The 20,611-nt window shown below is 39.2% G+C and overlaps 1 protein-coding gene across 1 annotated transcript in view; it reads right to left on the bottom strand.

The window, feature by feature from the left end:
* Positions 1-2,636: 2,636 nt before the first annotated feature.
* Positions 2,637-20,611, bottom strand: part of USPL1 (ubiquitin specific peptidase like 1) — a 33,840-nt gene continuing 15,865 nt past the window's right edge. Inside the window, exons 6-8 of the mRNA XM_049778888.1 lie at positions 12,177-12,302; positions 6,523-6,680; positions 2,637-4,813 (exon numbers count right to left, since the gene is read on the bottom strand). Of these exons, the coding sequence (XP_049634845.1) occupies positions 2,889-4,813; positions 6,523-6,680; positions 12,177-12,302 (2,209 nt within the window). The 3' untranslated portion in view covers positions 2,637-2,888. The remainder of the gene's footprint in view (positions 4,814-6,522; positions 6,681-12,176; positions 12,303-20,611) is intronic.

Below are 20,611 nucleotides of genomic sequence, written 5' to 3'. Positions count from 1 at the left end.
AGAAAAGGGTTCTTATTCTATGTTGTTGGAAATGTAGACTGACTGGTTCAGCCTTTTTGGAAAACAATATGGATAGTTTTCAAAAAAAAATTTTTTTTTGAGTTTTCATTTGATCCAGCAATACAACTCCTAGGGATATACCCTAGGAATCACAAATACTATGCAGAAAAGCTCTCTGCATTTCTCTTTTCATCACAGTTTACTTACAATAGTCAGACTCTAGAAACAACCCAAGTGTCCAAGACCTGAGGTGTGGCTAAAGAAACTGGTGCATCGACACAATGGAATACTATTCAACTATTAGAAAAAAATGAAGTCCTGAAGTTTGCTTGTATATGGATAGGTAGGGAGATTATTATGCTGAGTGAAGAGTAAGAGGGAAAAACACAGAATAATCACACTCATTTGTTGGATATAAGAAATATAAAAGATAGTATGGTAAAAAAAAATAGTATGGTAATATCCAGAGATAAGAGATGAGGGCTAGAGGACCAATCCATGGCAGGAAGGTTGTGACAAAGAGCCAGGATTGAGCAGTTAGGGTAGAGGAATATCCATTATGACAATGATAGTTGGAACTGATCAGTATGAACAAAAACTGGGTGCTGAAAGGGGATACAATGAGAATGCTTGGTACTACTTCATTAACAATAATGCAAATCAGTGTCAAAAAGGGGAAAAAAGGAAGGGTGTGTGAAATGTCTGCCTACAGACAAGCAGGGGGCAGGGTAGGAGGGCAACTAGAGATATTGGTGACAGGAAATGTGCACTGGTGAAGGGTAGTGTACACTGTTTTGCTGAAAATCATGAACAATTTGTAACCATAGCAAATACATAAAAAATACATTAACTAGTTTTCATGGAAATATAAATAAAACAGCAACTTTTTTGTGCCCCCTCCATCTATGTTAGAACCCCATTTTGATGTTTATGAAGTTAGTAGATTATAAAGAACTTTTCAAATACATGTGTGAACCCAGCAATTCCACTCCAAAAACTAGAAATTGGGCCTGAATTATTTATCAGTAACTGTGACAGCTCAGTGCAAAATAAGTTAAAAAAAAAAAAAAGCTGAAAATCTAGAAAGACAGATGAGCCAATGGAGTGTAATACTATGCAGCTAAATTCCTGAGTTAACAAAAACTCAGAAAAGAAAAAGGCACATTAAAGTAAAAAAACATTTTTTTCAGGGTTTTTGGGCCATACTTGGTGGCTCAACTCTGATTCATGGCTTTAGAATTACTCCTGGTAGTGCTGAGGGAATACAGGATGCGGGGGATTGAACCTAGGTTGGGCTGTATGCAAGGCAAGTGCCCTATCCATGGCACTATATCTCCAATCCATAAAAACATCAAAACTTTTTTGATAACAGGGGCTGGAGTGATAGCACAGCAGTAGGGCATTTGCTTCACATGCAGCTGACTTGGGTTTGATTCCTGGCCCAGCCCAGAGCCATCCTGACTGATGGGTTTGGTCCAAAAGCAAAGATAAAATGTTGATAACAAAAGGAAAGTTTTCGTTTTCTCTCTTAAAAGTATAGGTACATTCAGATCTTTATAACAGCCATTACCACACACACACAGTAAATATCTAGAATCTTATTTTTCTGTATTTCTTTAAAATAAGCATCATTACTTTTATGTCCAGATATAAGGGGAGTAAATTTGACAAATTAAGTACTGAATCAAAAAAAAAAAAGTACTGAATCCAAGGCAAACTAACCCCCAAATTATCCCCTCTTAGTAATTACTGCTAACTCAAGCCACTATAGCAGTTCTGCAAACTGGGCATTTAAACTTTAAGTTAAGCTTGAGAGCAGGAAGGTTTATGTAATAAGCTCAGCACTTCCAACTACTCTACTTAACTCCCAGCTCAACAGCTTACTAGCTCCAAGCTGTTTCTTACCTGTTAAATGTGATAAAATATCTTGCTCTCAGGAATGTTAAAGTTTAAATGATTTCGTATTTCACAGTAATAGAACCCACACAGAGAAAGTATTATAAAGCACAGGCTATTACTCTTGCCCCAAACACAAGTTTTTGGAGATGGACAGATAGTACAGCAAGTGGGTAGAGTCCTTGCCTAAGGGGATAAGGGGCCAACTAGGGTTCAATCCCCAGTATGGTCCCATGAGCCCACCAGAAGTAATTTCTGAGTCGAGTCAGGAGTAAGCCCGGAGCATTACTGAGAGTGGCCAAAAAATAATAAAATAAACAGCACTGTTAGATGGTGTCTCACTGTTTTCAGAAATATATTGATAGGCTAAATTGTATGAGAGATGTTAACATTCCATAACATTCTACTGGTCTATGAAACCAACTTAAGTTCTTTTATAAGACCAAATTATTGGGCCCGGAGAGATAGCACAGCGGTGTTTGCCTTGCAAGCAGCCGATCCAGGACCTAAGGTGGTTGGTTCAAATCCCGGTGTCCCATATGGTCCCCCGTGCCTGCCAGGAGCTATTTCTGAGCAGACAGCCAGGAGTAATCCCTGAGCACCGCCAGGTGTGACCCAAAAAACCAAAAAAAAAAAAAAGACCAAATTATTAGCAATTCACAAACTCATGTTTTTCCTGACAATCATAATAAAATCTAATATGTACATGTTAATGTATGTAAATAAACAATCTGCAAGAATCCAGACAATACTTTTTTATTTTTAACATTTTGAAATTCTCATTGATTTCTCCAACCACAAGGTGAAGTACAATCAGGAGAACAAATCCCTGATCACTGTGATTTATAAGACCTTACATGCTTTTGGGGAAGAACCCAGAGTATGACCTTCAGCATAGATTCTGTTCATGACAAAGTAAGTTTATTGAACATTACCTAAAAACAAAGTAAATTTCATAAGAGCAATAAATATTAGACTAAAATAAAAATAATTCAACAACTTTCAAAGATATATTCATCAAAATGAGGTAAGTCTAATGTGTCATTTGCTAAATTATTGAATGTAGTAGTAGAAAAAAACTCATCAAAAATATCAGTTTTCAGAGAATTCTCCAAGCTCAGAGAGTCTGGTTGAACTCTACACTGATTCTTCTTGCTAGGGCTGCAATAATTATGGTCCTGTGTTGAAGGAGTGTCTTGGAGGTTACTGTTTAATTCACTAGCTACTGGTGCTAGGATGTGATTATCCCCCATTTCTAAATATCTGAAGTCAGCCTCCTCTTTTCCGGAGAGCTCTGTTGAAACAACAGTTGTTGGAGACAGCAATTCTGCTAAAATTTCTTCATGAGTTTGACTACTATAGGATGAAACACCAGAGACTGTGGTGCATTCAGATTTATTATCGGCCGTATTAATCTGATATTGTAGTTCTTTTAGTAAGTCTTCTATTGACTCACATTCATTTGGAGAACCCTGAGACCCTTCTAAACTTTCACTTGAAAATGTTTCATTTCTGGGTGAAGATGTAAGTGCAGCTAATTTCTTCTTTTTTGCTTTGAGCTTTTTAAGAAGTTTTAGACGAAGTTTATGGATTTGAGCCTCAACAGAGTCTCTGTGGTTTGTTGCAGAAACACTGTTTTCAAGAGAAACATCATTTTTATTTTCATGAGAACCATGATTTAGCTGACTTCTAGAGGAGGCAGTTCTATATTTCTTCAAAAGTTCTGCACCAACATTAACATTAGCATGTAGCTGAGAGGCTGTGTCACCCAATGATTTACTTGCACCTCTGTTAAATTTCTTGGATTCCCGACTAGCCTTCTGATTCTTACCTTTAGTTTTAAAGCCACCAAAGTTACATGCTCCCTTAACAGACGGCTGCAAGTCAGTCACCTTATTTCTATTATGCGCAGAAACACAAGGTGGCATGAAAGAAGCACCCCTGCTTAGTAAGCCTTTAACCCAACTGCCCACAAATGGTTTCTTCTGATTTTCTTTCAGAGATGGGTTCTGTAGCAATTTGGCTGTTTGAGTTTGGGAAGATGCCCTCATTTCTTTTTTCTTCAAATTTGCCTCTAAAGATGGGCTGTGTACTAGATTTAGGGTCTGAATTTTTGGTGAAAGAAACTGTTTTAATGAAGTGTCTTTCTCTGGAGCAGCTACACCCTTGATTTCTACTGATTTTACTTCCTGGATAGGACTAGCAGCATGAACAGTCCTCACCGTGCTAACACTGATGGTGTGCTCTGTGCTTCCCTGTATAGGATCAGCAATGTGAACAGTCTGCACCATGCTACCACTGACAGTATGCTGCTCTGTACTTCCTTGTATGGGATGAGTGTCGACAGCCTTCACGGTGCTAGCATTGACGGTGTGTTTTGTACTTAGTTGCACTGACTGTGCATTTGTATTTATGACTGGAGATGGAAATCTAAAAGCCACATATTCATCTTGGGTGAGTTTTTCCTTGCATGGAGCTGATATTGAAGGCCTTATTGACTCATGTGATGAAAAAGTATCTAGCTTGACAACACTTTTGTCTTCTGCTACAGGCTTATTTTTTAATAGGAAATCTAGTTCTTCAAGTGTCAAAAAGACAGCATCATGTCCACGAGCGTTAGTTGCATCCTGTGAAAGAGTATTCGAAGCAATGGATATATCTGTGGTGTGAATTCCTGAGGATATTTTAGCTGAGGTGGGATGACTCACAAAATTCACTGATGGAGATAACTGTTTTTCATCACCCAAAGCATACTGATCAATAGTCTTTATCAGTGGATGACAGATAGTAGTTTTGTCTGTCATTTGGGTTGTTTTCCTTTCCCAAATAACTATATGAATCTCTGATGCAGGCACTTCAAATTTCTTATGCTTCCTAGAACATGGCCCCTTTAAGTCATCACATTCCAGCCAACTTCCTGGGGGAGGGAAAGAGAAAACTTTAGATACTGAAAAAATGACCACGCAATATCTCTTGTCCTTAACAGAACCATTTTTCTCTACCAGATGTCAAAGTCCTTATTTTGAAGCACAAATGACCTGTACTGAAAACTGAAGTTATCTTCCACTTTTCAAAGCATTCATAAAAATGAAGACAAACACTGGTCAGAGCAACAGTACAGTGGGTAGTGTTTGCCTTAACACACGGTCAACCATGTGCTCAATCCCAGTACCACATAATTCCTGAGTTAAGAGCCATGAACACTACTGGGTGTGGTCCCCAAACAAACAAAAAAATAAAAAATAATACAAAAGTATATTTAACTTTTGGGATTAGACTACAATCATCACCCAGTGTATCTAATAGCATCAGAAAATGGGTTGTTTTGTATGTATGAATCTCTAAGAATAAAGAGGTTTGCAACCTCAATTTACCAATTTCTTGATTCTTATAAATAACATTTTCTTATTTATCAAATGAGAATGAGATGAGAGATAACAGAGATTATTCTGTCCCCTGCACTAAAAAAATACCAGAATGTGGTCAGCCTGGGTTCAATTCCCTGTACAGCATATGATCCCTGAAATCCTCCAAGAGTAATCCTGAGAGAAGAGTCAGGAGTAAGGCCTAGACACTACCAGTTGTGGTCCACAAATAAAAACTGATATCTGGGGACTGGATGATAGCATAGTAGGAAGGGCATTTGCCTTGTACATAGCTGATCCAGGTTCGATCCTTGGCATCCAATATTGTTACCCGAGCTTGCCAGGCATAATTTCTGAGTGCTGAGCCAGGAATAACCCCTGAGCATTGCTGTTGTGGACCCAAATCTATGCCTGGCTACTTATAAGCCATGTGTCTAAACTCCTATACTGTCTGACCTCCCATTTCTTTTCAGGAAGTCCCTTTCACCTGACTTGCATGCAAGGGTCCCTGTTCAATACCCCATATTTCCAAGCTCATCAGGAGTGATCTCTGAGCACAGAGACAGGAATGATCCCTGTACACTGCCAGGTATGTCTCCCAAACTAAAATATAACAAAATAAAGTAGTTATCTATCTAAAAAATGTAAATTGGCATAATTTATTTTTCTGTACTGAATAAATATTAGTCATACAAGAATAAAAAACAAAGATATTAAGTGGGTAAAAAAGCAAACTGTCAAGGAGCCGGAGTGGTGGTTCAAGCAGTAGTGTTTGCCTTGCTATGTGCTAACCTAGGACGGACCACTGTTCATTCCCCTGGCATCCCATATGGTCCCCCAAGCCAGGAGCTATTTCTGAGTGAATAGCCAGGAGTGTCACCGGGTGTGGCCCAAAACCAAAACAAACAAACAAACAAAAAAAAAACCAAAAAGCAAACTGTCAAATAACACATATCTAACCCCATTATTTTGGTTTTTGGGTCACATCCGGCAGGATCAGGGGTTACTCCAGGCTCTACATTCAGAAATCACCCCCAGTAGGCGCTGGGGACCATATGGGATGCCAGGATTCGAACCATTGTCCTTCTGCATGCAAGGCAAATGCCTTACCAATGTGCTATCTCTCTGGCCCTAACCCCACTATTTGACAAAAGAAAATGCTTATACAAATAAATACAAAAGCCTAAGCTAAGTCTGTAGTGAAAACAACCTTCAAAACTAGTGTCTAGTCTCTATTATTATAAAAGAAAAAAACACTTACCATCAGCATCTAAAATCCACGTTATGAAATGATTATTTGCTCGGTACTGAATTACTGTAGTTATCTGATAAAGACATCTTTTTAAATGAAATGAATAGCACTGCAAGTCATTATGTGGTAAGCCTTCCACAAAGTGCAACATGAATATGGAAGATACTCTGTGGGAAAGAAGGGCAAGAGAAGTTAAATACAATTAATGTCACATGTCTAATTTTACAAAAGATGGCCTGATGTAAGTCACGTATGATATTATGAAGGCTAACTGAACTGAACTTTCTTAAGGACCACCAGATATGGCCTTTTACATTAGAAATGGAGAACACCTCTAAGGATACCCTTCTTGGAACAGAATCACTATTATTGGAAGTCTTTATGCAATAAGGTCCTAACACAGACCATTAAACAAAAATTGCTCTATAGGCTTTGGCCTAAAGAAATCTCTTGGTTAACTACTTTGCTGAATCGAAGATATACAGACCTTCTGAATTTTCTTTGGCATCCAGTGCTCAAATAGATTGCTTTATTATATGAGGTAGGAGTTTGTGAAACAAAGCAGCAAAGCTAAAATATTCAAATATATTTTTAAACAATTACTAGTAATTTGGTCTACTCTCAGTTATCTCAGAATATAGTGAGGACCTTAAAATATATAAAAAAGATAGAAATAATATGCAAAAAACAATAGAGTCGAAGGTCAAGAAGATCAACCCATGGTAGGAAGCTTACTACAAATAGCGAAGTAGTAGTTAGGACAGAAGAGACTACTATTACAATGATAGTTGTAAATGATCACTTTGGACAAGTGTGTGCTGAAAGAAGATAGTGATATGCAGGATATCCCTTCAGTAACAATACTGCAAATCAGAGTGTCGAAAAGAAACAATGAGTGGAGAAAGAGAGGGATGAGAGAGAGAGAGAGAGAGAGAGAGAGAGAGAGAGAGAGAGAGAGAGAGAGGGAGAGAGAGAGAGAGAGGGAGAGAGGGAGAGAGGGAGAGAGAGAGGGAGGGAGGGAGAGGGAAGGAGAGGGGGAGAGAGAGGGAGGGAGAGGGAAGGAGAGGGGGAGAGAGAGAGAGAATGCTTCACAGAGGCAGGCAGGTAGGGGTGGAAGGCTGGAAGAAAATTTGGGACATTGGTGGCAGGAAGTGTATTAGACTTGTATGATTGAAATTCAGTCATGAACAACTTTGTAACTGTATATCTCATAGCGATTCAATTAAAGTATTTATAAAAAATAATTGTTTGTTTTGGGACCACACCCGGCTGTGCTCAGAGGACTATAGAGGATGCTGGGTTTTGAAAACATGCCACCAGCTATGCTATCATTTTAACCCCACAATAATAAAATATTCTGGTTTTTGGGTCACACCCGGCAGTGCTCAGGGATTACTCCTGGCTCTACTCTCAGAAATCGTTCCTGGTGGGGCTGGGGGACCATATGAGATGCCGGGATTCGAACCACTGTCCTTCAGCATGCAAGGCAAACTCCATGCTATCTCTCCGGCCTCACAATAATAAAATATTATAAGTTAAAAAAAAAAAATAGTTCCTTCACAGGGAAAGTGTAATTTGTCATTAAGTTAATAAGAAAATAGAATATACTGGCTGATTTCCTAGAAGACCAATAATTTAAAATATATATTTATTATAGTAATAATTCAAGCCAGAAACTAGAACACAAGATGGGCCTAAAATAAAACAAAACTCTCAGAAACCAAGAAAAAATAGTGATTCTTTCTCAATATTTAAACGGCTGTCAAACCTTACTAATCAAAATTTATTCAGCTAAAATGAACTTGAATCAATGTCCAAAATGCAATCTTCAGACTGGCAGGAAGATCATTTGTAAATCATGCTCTTGCCAGTCATTCTGTTAGCAAATAATGAAGACTTCAAACTGTAAATATCTATAAAGAAGGCCTAAGGCTTGCTCTTCAAACCTGCATTCTCCCTGGATCATCTATCTTGCTAGCTTGTCTCTGTGTTTCTTTGTTTGCTTGCGCCTTTTACTTTGGAGAAGTCTATGTTCTCTCTTAAGCACATACCTCCTCTTTCTCTTCTTGCATTTTCTAAGTTTTAATTAAAAGTTACTGGGGCTTAAGCGATAGCACAGTGGGAAGGGAGTTTGCCTTGCACATGGCCAACACAGGTTCAATCTCCGGCATCCCATGTAGTCTATGAGCCTGCCAGGAGTGATTTCTGAGCACAGAGCCAAGAGTACACCATGAGTGCCACTGGGTATGGCCCCAAAACCAAAATCCAAAATAAGAAAAACACCTGCAAAAACCATCTGAAATGCTTGCTAAACTCCCATTTTGGAAGTATACCTACCGTATTTTCCAGCGTATAAGATGACTTTTGAAACAAAAAAAGTCAACCGAAAATTGGGGGTCGTCTTATACACCGAGTATATCCTGAAAAATGTTTCAATATGCCGCTAAACAAAACAAAATAACAACAACAGCAAAAAAAAAACAGGCCGCAGAGTTTCCAAATCTCTTTCTTGGGGGCTCTCAAACAGTACTCAGGAGATCTAAGGGCCACTTCTGGCAAAACCCAGCTAACCGTGTTGGTGGTTCAGTACTAGGGTGTGAGGATGGGGTATTGTTTGGTTCATGTAATGGGGGAGATTAACTGACGCCACCAGGGAATTGCCAGAAAAGGTGCTTATGATAAGGGACCAATCACTGCAAGGCTGCTCGGAACACCTCAACTCAGCCAACCTAAGCAGGCTTTTTATGCATGCGAATTAGACAATGTTTTGGACCCGAATCTACACTGAAAAAAGCCTGCTCAGATTGGCCAGAGTCAGAGAGGAAGTCTATTACAGTGTAACCTTTGAACCTTTGCTTGTTGTGATTGGCTCACTGTGGTACATACAGTTGCAGCACAGGAACGTTCTGTCTGATACAGCGAATATAGGCCTAAACCTATGTTTTAACTGCAAAATTAGGGGGTCGTCTTATACGCCGGAAAATACGGTATTTCACTAATCTGAGATTCCACTGACTGTAAAATGTACTACAGATGACTGCTTAATGGGGGTAACGAGTGAATGACATTGTCAGTGTGTAATGGTAGAGCAGTGCTGCAAGAATAAAATACTATTATAAACCATAATACTTCCATAAAGCTGACCTGAGAAAAAGGAAATAATTCAGAAGAATGTAAGAAAATATATGATCAATACATGAGTTACCACTGCAGGGTTTTCATTAATCTCAGTCTAGTTATTTTTTTAAGTGAAAAAAAAAAAAAGAGTTAGACTAAAAAGGGAGAAGAGTTTCAAATTAGACACAGCCCCAGTTCAAATACAGATCTTTAATCATCTCAGTCAGAAAGTGTGTGATGTGTCCTATGAGGAAAGAGTGGTTTGGCCAGGGCTGGTGCCACCTTGTGCCTTGCTGGAATTGCAGTCAAGACTCAGCCACTGAGCTGGACTAAAATTATCAGGCTGGAAAACCAAAGAATTCAAACAATGGTCTCAGAGAAGAAGTGTCAGAACTTTTTTCAGAATACAGTATTGTTTGCGGACAGAAATCATGTTGTTGGAACTTTATTGTTGTTCCTATCAATTCATAAAGCCTGTGGCAAAATTGATTGCTACCTGTTACCTCCACTTGGAAAGGTCCATTTAAAAACCTACTGTCAATATTAGGTAAAGAATGTAATGTATGGAGAGGAGATATGTAAAGAGTGAATGTCTCTGGGTCAACAAAACTAAACTAAGGATAAGCCTCACAGTGGGACATACAGTCTTTGGACACCAGACAAACTCTGCAAGTACTAATAGTTCTTCTTCTTTTTTATTTTTTTAGTTTTTTTTGGGTCACACCCAGCGATGCTCAGGGGTTACTCCTGGCTGTCTGCTCAGAAATAGCTCCTGGCAGGCACGGGGGACCATATGGGACACCGGGATTCGAACCAACCACCTTTGGTCCTGGATTGGCTGCTTGCAAGGCAAACGCTGCTGTGCCATCTCTCCGGGCCCAATAGTTCTTCTTATGGGCACCTTTTCGTTTTTTTGGTTTGTCTGCTTTTGGTGTTTGGTCACACCCGGTGGCACTCAGAAGTTACTCCTGGCTCTTTGTTAAGAAATTGATCCTGGCAGGCTTGGGGGACCATATGGAATGCCGGGAATTGAACCCTGGTCCATCCCAAGTCGACTGCTTGCAAAGCAAAGGCCCTACCGCTGTGCTATTTCTCTGGCCCCATAGAGTATCCTTTCAAGGTAACTCCTAAGATTAATTATCAAAACACTCTCTAAATGCCTATACTATGCAATCTCACTGGAGCTGTGCCCAACATTATGAGGGGTCTGGAAAGTCGGTGTGCTCTGGAAGTCATCTCCTATCCCTCATTTTAGCTTCTATTTCCAGCCTTGTAGGGGAAAGGAACCCTTTACTCTTAGTTTGGCTCTTCTCAGAGCTGAGGAGACAGCAAGTTAGGACTGCCTCAATTGTAAGAAAATTAGAAAAGTAGAATTAACAGTGATCTACATACATCATGGTATCTTTAATAAAAATTTAAAGGAAATAAAGGGGCCTGGAGTGCCGGAACACCAGCATATCAGGTAGGGTTTATTGCCTTGAATGAAGCCAACTCAGGTTCAATCTCCGGTATCCCATATGGTTCCTTAAGAAATGCCAGGATTGACCCCTGAGTGCAGAGCCAGAATGGATGTGGCCCAAAACCAGAAATAAAAAGGGGAGGGAGGTAACAGGACTTGGCACAAGCTAAGAGAAATTGTGGGTAGGGTATCTGCCTTGCATGATGCCAACCTGGTTTTGAGCCTTAGAATCCCATAAGATCCCTTGTGCATAGTATTTGGCCAGACCACTAATAAGCTTATATGAAGATAGTTTAACAAGCTTAGATCTGGGAAAAGATAGAGATCCAGGATGCGTATTGTCCAGTCATCTGTAGATAGCAATCTTGTCTTTTGCACAGATCAAGGGGTGACATGTATTCTGAGTTTGTCTTATCATTGGCTGGTGAGGTAGGACAACCCGCTCTTAGACCAAGTTGTTTCCATTTCCTCGTTGTCAGGATATCATTTTAGAACTGGCACATGTTGGTGTCAGAGCCAATATGGTCAAAATAAAAATTATATATAAAAAACCCTAAATAATAAAATTAGGGGTCAGAGAAATAGCATGGAGGTAAATGGTTTGCCTCTCATGTAGAAGGTCATTGGTTCGAGTCCCAGCATCCCTTATGGTTCCCTGAGCCTGCCAGGAGCGATTTCTGAGAATAGAGCCAGGAGTAACTCCTGAGCACTGCCCGGTGTGACCCAAAAACAAAAATACAAAAAACAAAACAAAACAAAAGAGTAAAATTAATAAAATGTAATTTTAAAGAATAAAAAAAAGATATATATATGAATCTTATATGAATCTATTTTAGCTCTTAAAGAAACTGATTTAAAGAAATTCAAGGATTCTAATGACTCCTGGCGCCTGGCAGAGAGAAACTGAAGTTTACTATACTGAAAGAAAAGTGGAGACAAATCACTTACTGACCACAGCTCCCATTAGAGGCACCACGTAAATATTGAACAACTCAATATGGAAGGCATCACTTTCAATTCACTACTTCACAAAAATATCAATCTACTACCAATTTGTTCTAAAGTTAGTAAAGTCATTTAAACTTACTTTTCCAATACCATTTTTCTTTTTTGTGGCTTGCTTTTGCAATAGTTACATGGGCCAAGGTGGAACGCATTAAGTGGGTGCCACTCAGGAATGACATTCGTAAAAGTGACCAGATTCTTCGTACACCTACATTAAAAAAATAATAAGTTAAAGCTCAATTCATTTACATTAATTTAAATCAATGTCAAAAAACTTTTCTCATTGTAATTTACTATTTCTTCAATTATATACTAATCTATCCCTAGTCTTCCTTAATCACAGCAGGCACCTCAGCAGGCCAAGAGGATCTACACATCACTTGTGAATCATACAATATAGGAAAGTTGACTGCAGGAAGTCCATGAGAAGCCATATTCTATGTCAGACCCCAAGATTGCAAGATTTTATACATCACTGCCCTATAGCCATGAGTTGAAGGTAACATTAAAGACAGGTTTTCTCTAAAGAAATACCGCTGACATTTGGGGCTGAGTAAGCCTTTATTGCAGGATGCTATCCTGCATATTGTAGTATTATTAGTGGTATCACCAGCCTCCAGTTATAACAATTAATACCTCCCCATATTGCCAAATCTCCCACTGGGGACAAAAGAGTCTCCAAATGAAAGTACTGCAAAGTACTACTCTCAGGGCCTCAAATGTATTGAAATCTTATTCCTCATGTGGCCAAAGTAATAGTATACCTAGCTTTGCTCAGGAATTACTCTTTCAATGCATGGAGGATCAGACGGGATGCTAGGTAACCAACCTGGGTCAGCCACGTACAAGGCAAATGCTCTACGGCTGCGCTATCATTCCAGCCCCTCTTTTAAATGTTTTGGAAAAGAAAACATGGCTGATGGTTTCTTTCCAAGGAGTCTTATTCTTTTTAAGTAGCTCTAAGAGGCACTTCCCACATCTAATTCAAAGTGGCTTAAACACTCAACAAACTAATAACTAAGAATAGTCTTCTACTATGTGTATTTATGTTATCCTTCTTTGGACATAGTCTGCACTTTTTTCTGAGCTCCTGACACATAGGACTAACTGAAAAGTAGTGAAACCATGATGCTTATTTTAGAAAAGCTATAATTAAGCTGATTTTAATTATCAAGCTTGTTTACATTATTTAAAATCCAGGTGGTAATTTCAGGAATATACCACAGTGAGCAAGCAATTTTAAAAGCCAAAAACCCAAGTCCGAATGGTGGCTCTTGCCGATTCTTGATGTGACCAGGTGTCTGGCCACGTGCTTTCCAGCTCCAGTATCCTATCTGCCAGATAGGAAAAATAGATAGGGAGTTTATAAATATCAACAATGACAGAGTTGGAAGCAGGTATCTGTTCTCATACTCAACTAATTACCAACATGATGAAGTCCATTGTGTGAATGAAACACTAATGGTTACTCTGTACTAGTACTTTCCAGTTAACAGCTAAAAACAAGAAATGTATTCTAGTTCTGTTGGTGAAATTCCCTACTTTTTGAAATCTCAGATTTAAAAATAAAAACCTAAAATTTGGGGCCGGAGAGATAGCATGGAGGTAAGGCGTTTGCCTTTCATGCAGAAGGTCATCGGTTCAAATCCCGGCGTCCCATATGGTCCCCTGTGCCTGCCAGGAGCAATTTCTGAGCATGAAGCCAGGAGTAACCCCTGAGCACTGCCGGGTGTAACCCAAAAACCACAAAAAAAAAAAAAAAAAAAAACCCTAAAATTTGTTCTGTTTAGATTATGAATATCTAAATAATATTTTTCTCTCATATTTGTTACATCAATAACTCCAAATTTCCTAATGTCTGTTTTTGAGTCTGAACAGGGGGAAAGGAATTACCTCTAATAGAGTAACTTGAAAAAATGACAAAGATGGGTAGGTAATTTTGTAGCTGCCAGCCAACAACTTTATCAGATATGGATTAAGTTCTGTTAAATCAATTTCCTTAAAACTTAATTCCTTCCTACCCCAAATAGTATATAGATTCAATGTTTAATGAATTTGCAATTTTCATAAAAAATACTGATGGAATAAATTCATCTGAAATCATAAAACTCCCCAAATAACCAAAGTAATTTGAAGAAAAAAAGATAAAAAATAGTATAATTGCATTTACTGTTTTTAAATTATACTATAAAGCATCATCAAAATGCTATGTTACTAGTATAAAGAAAGGTACTCAAGTCAATGAAATAGAACTCATATGCATACATATGTTCATTTTAGTCATGATAATGGAAACAACCCAAAATCCAATGACAGATTAATGAATAAAGAAGCTGTGGTATATATACACAACAGAATACTATGCAACCATAAGACAAGATGAAATCAAGTGGTTTGTTGCAATGTGGATGGAATCAGAGGGTATCATATAACAGTAAGTCAGAGGAAAAGTAGAAAGTAGCAAATCTCACTCATATGTGGTAAATAGAGACACAAGACAAGGCAATGGAAGGTATCAAATGATGTTTGACTTTGGACTACAGAACAAATAATATCAAGAAATAGGGGGTGGGGTTAGGAGGGGATGGAAGTACATAAGGACCTTGGTAAAAGGTCTTGGGAGTCAATTTTTAGAGGTGATCTGTATTAATCAAAACCATTAATACTACTATAAGTATGTGTACAAACTACAGTAATTAGAAAAAAGAGAAGGGTTTGCTAAGGGGAGCAAGATGGAGTAAGTGGGGACGTTGGGGCCATGGTAGAGGAACACTGACATTCACAGTGAGTGTGAAGCTGGAACACTGCATAGCTGAAATTCTATTATTCAAAGCCATTTTGAAATCATAGTGCCTAAAATAAAAACTCAAAAGTAAAATTCCCTTCATTATGATAACATGTGTACAGAAACAGCAGCTTCTGTATAGAAACCACCAAATTCTCCCAAAAAATTAATTTAAGGTCATGCCCATCAATCATGACCTTTCTAAATCTAACTTAGATGCAACAGAGAAGTGGAAGGTGTAACTAAGACAGCTTAGCTTCCATGTAGGACAGGGGTCTCAAATTCAATTTATCTGGGGGCCGCAGGAGGCAAAGTCGGGGTGAGGCAGGGCCACATAAGGGATTTCACAAAAAAAGTCCTCAAACGTCATTATTAATAGTTTTAATTATTTCTTCTGAACATGAATAGAACATTGAGTGAAGATCATGAACAGTTCTTCTGAACATGGCATCTTTTGCCTATTCCTTCGGCCAGAGACTTGACAGCGCTTCTTCTTATAAATCTGAACCACATTTGGCTTTAGAGAGGAAGCAGTTGAGACCCTCAGTCTGGCTTGAAGATGATCATCATGAAGTCTAGACCTGTACTTTGACTTATTGAAGTTCAATATTGAGAATAACTTTTCACACAAATATGTGCTCCCAAAAAGGCACATGTTGTGCTTGAACATTTGGGAAAGCGCAGGGAAGCTGGGGGGCAATTCTCTCAAAAATTGCCCATGCATGTTTGCTTTTCCACTAATCTCCCTGAACTTGGCTTTGAGATCAGAGTTGCATTGCAGGTTAATAAGCTCCATTTGAAGGAGGGGCATCTTGCACATCAAAGGAAAACGGGACCACAAAAATTTGGAAAGTGGCTCTGTGCTTTTTGAAGTCTGCAAATCTGTGATCAAATTTCTTCTCTAGCTTAAAAATAGCATCAACATATTTCTCACCACTGAATGGTATGCCTGCATCCACAAGTTCCTTGCATGCTGGGAAATGGCAAAGGCTTGTCTGAGAGAGCTGGGATTTCCATAACACAAGTTTTGTGGAGAATGCTCTCAAGTCATAGGCAGCACTGATAAGCTGCCCCGGGCCTTGTAAAATCTTGTTTAGTACATTCAGCTTATGTGTGATGTCAACAAGAAAAGCTAAGTCCATGAGCCATTTGTGATCACTCAACTCAGAAACAGCATTTCCATCCTTCTCCATGAAGGCTTTCAATTCTTCTTTCAACTCAAAAATCTTTTCAGCACATTTTCCCTGCTGAGCCAATGTACCTCGGTGAAATAGAGCACATCTCCATATTCTGACTCCATTTTCCTCTAAGCACGGAACCTCCTGTGCTTTAAGCCCCTGGATCTGATTTGGTTGATGCATTTCACAATAGACATCACATTGTCACACAGCAGGCATTTACTGCAAAGGGCCTGCTGATGGATAATGCAGTGAAGAGCAATGGCCTTCTCTACATCCTCCTCTTCAAGTTTTTTTTGAACAAGTGCCACCAGTCCATTTTTTCCTCCCTGTCATCGATGGCGCTCCATTGGTTATTATTCCAACAAACTTCTTCCATGGCAAACCTGCATTCTCAATGGCATCACACAGATGCCGAAATATCTCATTAGCGGTGGTCTGGCCTTGCATTGGAATTATTGTGAGCAGCTCCTCTGTCAATTCAAAATTGCAATCAACACCAGGGACATAAATTGTGAGCTACGCAGTGTCTGTTATATCTGTGCCCTCGTCAAGAGCAACTGAGTATGCATCAAAACATTTGGCTTTCTCACACAGTTGATGATAAATGTCACTTGACATGTCAGAAATGCACTCTGCCAGTGTTGGCAGAAAGGCTGATTTTGCTAAACTGACCTTTCTTTTCCAGACAGATAATACTTGCAGCCCGTAACATGCATTTTTTAACAAACTCTCCTTCTGTGAATGGTTTCCCTGCCTTAGCAATCATCTCACTAACCATGTAACTAGCTTCGACTGATGCAACATTCTCTTTGGTTGCTTTCTTGAAGAAATCTTGTTGCCTCATTAGACATGCTTTAAGACTGGCAACCCACTTGGCTCTCTCATTTCTTTGATATTTTGCACATTCCTCAGCATGTTTAGTTGAATAATGGCGTTTCAAGTTGTACTCCTTGTGCACTGCAACTTTCTCTGAGCAAATAAGACATGTGGGGATGCCCCTGTGCTCAACAAAGAAATACTGCGTCTCCCACTTTTCCTGAAATTGTCTGTGCTCGTCATCAATCTTTCTCTTCACTGCAAGCTTTAATGAAGTCATGATGAAGGTATGACAAAATCTAATTCTGTAATAAACTTCTCTCCCTTCTTTCCCTTAGGCCTCCGATAATGCAAGGGACAGTGGGCAGGAGCAGCAGAAATGACGTCTGCGCTAGGCACAAAGTATTCGCGATTATTTGCTTACCGAATATTCGCAATAAAAAATCACATTAGTAAGGAAAAAAATCGCAAAAAAAAATCGCATTAAACATTTCCATACCCCGAATGGAACTGCTCGGGGTATGCGAATGTTTAATGCGATTTTTTCTTACTAATGCGATTTTTATTGCGATTATTCGGTAAGCGAACAATTGCAAATTCTGTGATATTTGAAGGCCGGCCGCAGGCCACAAAATGTTGTACGGAGCGCTGCAAATGGCCAGTGGGCCGTGAGTTTGAGACCCTTCATGTAGGAGAATTCTGGGTGTGGCTGTTTTCATAGGACTAAAGCAGTGCTTCTCAATTATTTTCTGTCATGCCCCCCTAGGAAGAAGAAAACATTTTCTGCACCCCCCCATGCACGACTATAAATAGTATCTTTATTAAAAAATACTTTAACCTGCAAAACAAAAATATATAAAATAATTTGAGCTTATTTTTTAATCAGAGGTGATGTCTGGATGAATGGCTACAATGAGCACGTTTTGCAATGCATAGCTTTTCGAAGATGGGTTTGAAGCAGGACACAGCAACTCTCTGCTCCAGACATACAGAGATATAAACATGGGGCTTAGCTTGTTAGGACAGTATTTGCCGAGGTCAAACGCGCTCCCCTTTACGGAGCCTCGCGCGTGGGGGGGGGGGGCGCCCCACTATTTGAGAAGCACTAGACTAAGGAAATGAATGGGAAAGCTTAAGTTACCTCTAAAATGTCTGCCAGACCCCAGGAGCCAAATGCCAGTTTCATAATAAAAATATGGACAACAGAAACCCTATTGTCTGGGCTGGAGCAATAGCACAGTGATAGGGTGTTTGCCTAGCATGTGGCCAACCCCAGATGGACCCCGGTTCGATTTCTGGTATCCCATATGGTCCTCAGAGCCTGCCAGAAGCAATTTCTGAGCACAGAGGAACCCCTGAGCACTGCTGGGTGTGACCCCCTCAACACAAAAAAGAAACCCTACTTTCAATAGATAAGTAAACAAAACAGACCCTTTTAAGGAAGTCTGAGAGGTACTCTTAGGCACAAATACAGATAAAGAGAGAAATACACAACTGTTCCCAATGCCTATGCTTCCCACTAAAGAACTAAAGAAAACACCTGCTAGGAACCTATAAATGGGTTTTTGACTCTTCTAGTTTTGAGAAAGCGAGCAAATCGCAGCTTCAAAATTTTTCTTTAGGGGCCGGTGAGGTGGCGCTAGAGGTAAGGTGTCTGTCTTGTAAGCACTAGCCAAGGAAGGACGGAGGTTGGATCCCCGGGCGTCCCATATGGTCCCCCCATGCCAGGGGCAATTTCTGAGCGCTTTGCCAGTATTAACCCCTGAGCATCAAACAGGTGTGGCCAAAAAAAACTAAAAAAAAAAAAAATATATATATATATATATATTTTTTTTTTCTTTAAAGCATAATGAAACTAGTGGAATTTCTTTTTTTTATCAAGAGTAAAAGAAACTTAAAGAGTGCTGCTATCATTACAAGCAACTTTCATTCAAATTTATTTATTCAAAATCAATCTTACACAGAGATTTCAACAAACATTAAAAATATCTGCTCAAAATACTTAGGAGTCCATTTCACCCAAGAAGTGCCAGGACTAAAAAGGAACTCCTGGCTACCTTAGACAGGTAAAGCCTAGCCCCTGTCCCCAAGCAACTGAGACATCATAGAAACCAAGGTACTCAGGAGCAAATTGTTGTTCCCATGTCAGGAGGCCTAAAAAGAGCTCTACCACAGCCATAGAGCAAAGCCTAGTGGCCGTGCTCTTCTTTACCTCTTCATACTGCACATCCTACTTCTAGTCATTTAGCCACACAATGACATGCAAGAATCACCTGCAATCTGCAAAGATCACATTGGGAAAAAAAAAAAAAGAAGAACTTCACCAATCTTAGAGAGCAATGATGGTAGTGCTAAAGATCCAACCAATATTAACCAGCTATATAACTTCTTTGAAAAGGACTTTAGAAAGAAATTGTTGAGAATGTTCAAGGAACTCAAATAAAAAATAAATAAATGAAATGAATATCCAATAACACACAGAGAACATGAGTAAAAATGAGAAAACTTCAAACATAAATGACAACTGAAAATCTTGAAACGCGAAATGAAAAATTTACTGGAAGGCCTCAGCAGCAAAGTAACAGCTCAGGATAGAATCAGTGACACAAAGATGAGTTGCAAAACTTTGAGATAAACTCAAGAGGAACAGCCTAAGAATTATTGGGGCCCCAGAGAGCCAGCAAGACAATCCCTATGATGAAGCCAACAACAGTCCAAGATATCTTTGTTGAGAAGTGCCCAGTACTGGAAAAAATAAGATATCCACATCCTGGAGGCCAGAAGGATACCAGCAAAAAGAGACCTAAATAAAAATACTCCAAGATCCATCTATTTTTGTTTGTTTTTGTTTTGGGGTCACACCCGGCAGCACTCAGAGGTTACTTCTGGCTCTACACTCAGAAATTGCTCCTGGCAGGCTCTGGAGACCAGATGGGATGCTGGGATTCGAACCACCATTCTCCACCATGCAAGACAAATTGCCCTACCTCCATGCTATCTCTCCAGCTCCTGAAAAAATACATCTTAATTAGAATGCTGAAAACCAGAGAAACAGAATATTGAAAACAAGATCAAAGAAGAAAATCACTTACAAAGGGGCATTATTAAATTATAGCAGACTTACCAAAGAAAACCCTCCAGGCCAAGGGTCTATGATGGAATGTAGTGAAAAAATTCAAAGAAAATAACTTCTCACCAAGAATATTTTTGATCAATACATACATATTTGAAGGAAAAATAACCCAGGAACTTCGCATACTGAAATCAATTTTAAAAGATTAACTACAGAGCTACTTAAAGATAAGTCAAATCCAAAACAAAAATCTTGTACAGAAAGATGGCAGAAAAATTTGATGACAATAATCTCTCAAAGTCAAAAATTAAATGTACTACCGTATTTATTTGAGTATAATGCACAGAATTTTCTACCAAAAAAAGAAATCAAAGTTTGGGTGCATGCTATTAACAAGGGCTGGGGTGGGGTGGCAGTGACAACCAGTCCAATGAGGGCACAGGCAAATTGTGACTTTGCAATGTGCCTTTTCCGGACTGCAGCCACACACTGTACGTGAGGGCGAAGAAAAAATAAACCCTCAAGAAACCTGGCCTATCTCTCGTGACATCCTAGGTTCAAACATCATGGGAAGACATATCAAAAGAAATGATCACTAAGAGTTTTTTGAAGACAGGCATCAGAATAAAATGGATGGCACAGAAGACGACCTGCTGTGGAAT

Source organism: Suncus etruscus, chromosome 8 (assembly GCF_024139225.1).
Source record: "Suncus etruscus isolate mSunEtr1 chromosome 8, mSunEtr1.pri.cur, whole genome shotgun sequence".
NCBI classification, from domain to species: domain Eukaryota; kingdom Metazoa; phylum Chordata; class Mammalia; order Eulipotyphla; family Soricidae; genus Suncus; species Suncus etruscus.
This window is presented reverse-complemented; position numbering and strand designations above follow the sequence as displayed.